The 2872-nt window shown below is 57.7% G+C and overlaps 1 protein-coding gene across 1 annotated transcript in view; it reads left to right on the forward strand.

Annotated features, from left to right (window-relative positions):
* EMH_0004270 (uncharacterized protein) overlaps nucleotides 1-2872 on the forward strand; it is a gene marked incomplete at both ends in the record, with an annotated part of 10554 nt that overhangs the window by 6684 nt on the left and 998 nt on the right. Inside the window, 4 exons of the mRNA XM_013496689.1 lie at nucleotides 195-537; nucleotides 996-1109; nucleotides 1486-1846; nucleotides 2069-2178. Coding sequence (XP_013352143.1) covers nucleotides 195-537; nucleotides 996-1109; nucleotides 1486-1846; nucleotides 2069-2178 — 928 coding nt within the window. The remainder of the gene's footprint in view (nucleotides 1-194; nucleotides 538-995; nucleotides 1110-1485; nucleotides 1847-2068; nucleotides 2179-2872) is intronic.

Below are 2872 nucleotides of genomic sequence, written 5' to 3' on the forward strand. Positions count from 1 at the left end.
GGGCCCCCAAGAGGGGCCCCCCCGAGTCACGAGCAACAGGAGTGCAGCAGCAGCTGCTGCTGCTGCAGCAGCAGCAGAAACTTGCTGCAGCAAAAGCAGCAGCAGCAGCAAAAGCAGCAGCACAGAAACGTCACCTTGCTGCTTCTGCTGCAGCAGACACAGCAGCCCCTGATGAGGGTTTGCATGCGTTGCAGCTATCGCCTGAAGCAGCAGCAGAAGCAGCAGCAGCAGCAGCAGCAGCTGCTGCTGCTGCTGACGATGCAGCTAACAACCTAGAGGACCCTATTGATGCTGCTGATGAGGTTTGTGCTGCAGCAGCAGCAGCAGCTGCTGCTGCTTCTGGCCGCGTTGTTTCTCTTGCTGCTACGGGGGCCCTGAGCCTTCGTTTCCTTATTGAATCTCTCAGGCCTGCAGCAGCAGCAGCAGCAGCAGCAGCAGCAACAGCAGCAGCAGCAGCAGCAGCAGCAGCAGATTCAGAGCAGCAGAACTGGCAGGTTAAATCTATAGAGTTCTCCCTCGATAGGCTGTTTAGCCACCGTGGGTTGCTGCTGCTGCTGCTGCTGCTGCTGCTGCTGCTGCTGTTGCTACTTTCACTGCTGCTGCAGCTGCTACTGCTGCTGCTGCTCCTACTTCTGCTGCTGCTGCTGCTGCTGCTCTTCGTGGTTGTACTGCTTGAGAGGCTGTTGCTGCTGCTGCCCCAGATGATGCTCCGGTGTCTGTTGTTGCTTTAGCTGCTGCTGCTGCTGCTGCTGCTGCTGCTGCTGCTTCGGTGTTGTATGCTGCTGCTGTTGCTGCTGCTGCTCCCGTTGTTGCAGCAGCAGCAGCAGCTGCTGCTGCTGCTGCATCGCTGTTGCGCGTTTAGCTGCTGTGCATGTTATCGGTGTTGGTGCTGCTGCAGCAAGAGCAGCTGTTGCTGCAGCTGTTGCAGTTGCTGCTGCTGCTGCTGCTGCTGCTGCAGTTGCTGCTGCTGCTGCTGCATGCGTGTCTGCGTGCAGCTGGTAGTCTCCCTCTAGCGCCTCCTGCTGCAGCAGCAGCAGCAGCAGAATTCAACCCCCCAGACAGCTGGTTCGATTGGTTGCTGCAGCAGCTGCTGCCGCGGTGGCTGCTCAGTGAGAAAGCAGTAACCAGAGGCCCACCACTGCTGCTGCAGTTGCTGTTGCTGCTGCTGCTGTGTTGTTGCTGCTGCTGCTGCTGCTGCTGCGGTTGCTGCTGCTGCTGCTGATAGGGTTGACGCTGGTGCTGCTGCCGCTTCTGCTGCTTCAGTTGCTGCTGCTGATGCTAATGCTGTCGTTGCTGCTGCTGTTTGCTGCTGTTCTTTCTGCCGTTGCTGTTGCTGCTGCTGCTGATGTTGCTGCTGCTGTTCCTCCTCCTGTTCCTGGTGCTGCTGCTGCTGCTGCTGCTGCGGTTGTTTCGGTCGCAGCAGCAGCAGCTGCTCGATACCCAACAGCAGCAGCTGCTGCTGCTTGTGTCTGTGTCTTGCTGCAGACACAGCAGCAGCGCATGCAACCCTATTAAACGTTCTCTCGCTGCTGCTGCCATCGAAGCCGAAACCAGTGCACAGCAGCAGCAGCAGCAGCAGCAGCAGCAGCAGCAGCAAAGACTGCTGCAGCAGCAAGGAGGCAGACAGTGCATTCATTACAGAGCTCAGCCGCTGCAGCTGCAGCAGCACCATCACCACCACCTGCAGCAGCAGCAGCAGCAGCAGCAGCAGCAGCAGCAGCAGCAGCAGCGAGACAGGAGAAGCAGCAGCAGCAGATATATCTGCTAGCAGCTTCGTTCCTGCGGGGGCTAAACAGCTGCTTGGTGTTTCTATTGGTTGTCTACAAATTAAAAACAAAACCATCAGGTAAACCCTAAACCCTAAACCCTAAACTCTAAACCCTAAACCCTAAACCCTCAGAGGGCTTCGTACTACCTTCAGGATTGTGTGCTAGGGTTTAGGGTTTATGCTGTAGGGAGAGTTTTTATGGCATAGGGTTTAGGGTTAAGGTTTAGAGTTTAGGGTTTAGGATTTAGGGGTGAGGGTTTAGGGTTTAGGGTTTAGGGTTTGAGGTTGTGTATCGTCCAGGAACCTTCTTGCGCTGCCGCGTTGCTGGCAGCACGAAGCGCAGCAGCAGCAGCAACAGCAGCAGCTGCAGCAGCAGCAGCAGCAGCAGCAGCAGCAGGGGGTTGTTGAGGGTTTAGAGAGCAGCAGCAAGGGTTTAGCTGCCTGCGAGGCCCAAACCCTAAACCCTCAGCCCCCCCTCTGGATGCCTGCATACCGAGAGCCCAGGGAGCCGTGCCCCTGCTGCTACGCTGTCTTTCGTTGCTTCGTCAGCAGCAGCAGCAGCAGCAGCAGCAGCAGCAGCAGCAGCAGCAGCAGCAGCAGCAGCAGCAGCAGCAGCAGCGGTAGCAGCAGCAGCAGCAGCGGTGGAGATATTGGGGACATCAGCAAGCCTTGCTGCCGGTTGCCTGCCGCTGCAGTCGGCCTTAACTCATTCTCTGCTGCTGCTGCTGCTTCTGCTGCTGCTGCTGCTGCTGCTGCTTCTACTCCTGCTAGCTGCATGCAGCTGCTGCAGCACCCCACACTCGGCCTCTTGCTGCCTCATGATATGGCAAGCTAACTTCTTTTCTTGCTGCTGCTGCTGTTGCTGCTGCTGTTGCTGCTGCTGCTGTTGCTGCAGCTGTGGTTGCTGTTGCTGCTGCTGTTGCTGCTGCTGTTGCTGCTGCGGTTGCTGCTGCGGTTGCTGCTGCTGTTGCTGCTGCTGTTTCTGCGTTGTATTCATCCCTCTTATGAAAATATTGCTGCGGTCCTCACGGCGCCACATCTGCTGCTGCTGCTGCTGCTGCTGCTGCTGCTGCTGCTGCTGCTGCTGCTGCTGCTGCTGCTGCT

Source organism: Eimeria mitis, genomic scaffold, assembly GCF_000499745.2.
Source record: "Eimeria mitis Houghton genomic scaffold, Emh_scaff224, whole genome shotgun sequence".
NCBI classification, from domain to species: domain Eukaryota; phylum Apicomplexa; class Conoidasida; order Eucoccidiorida; family Eimeriidae; genus Eimeria; species Eimeria mitis.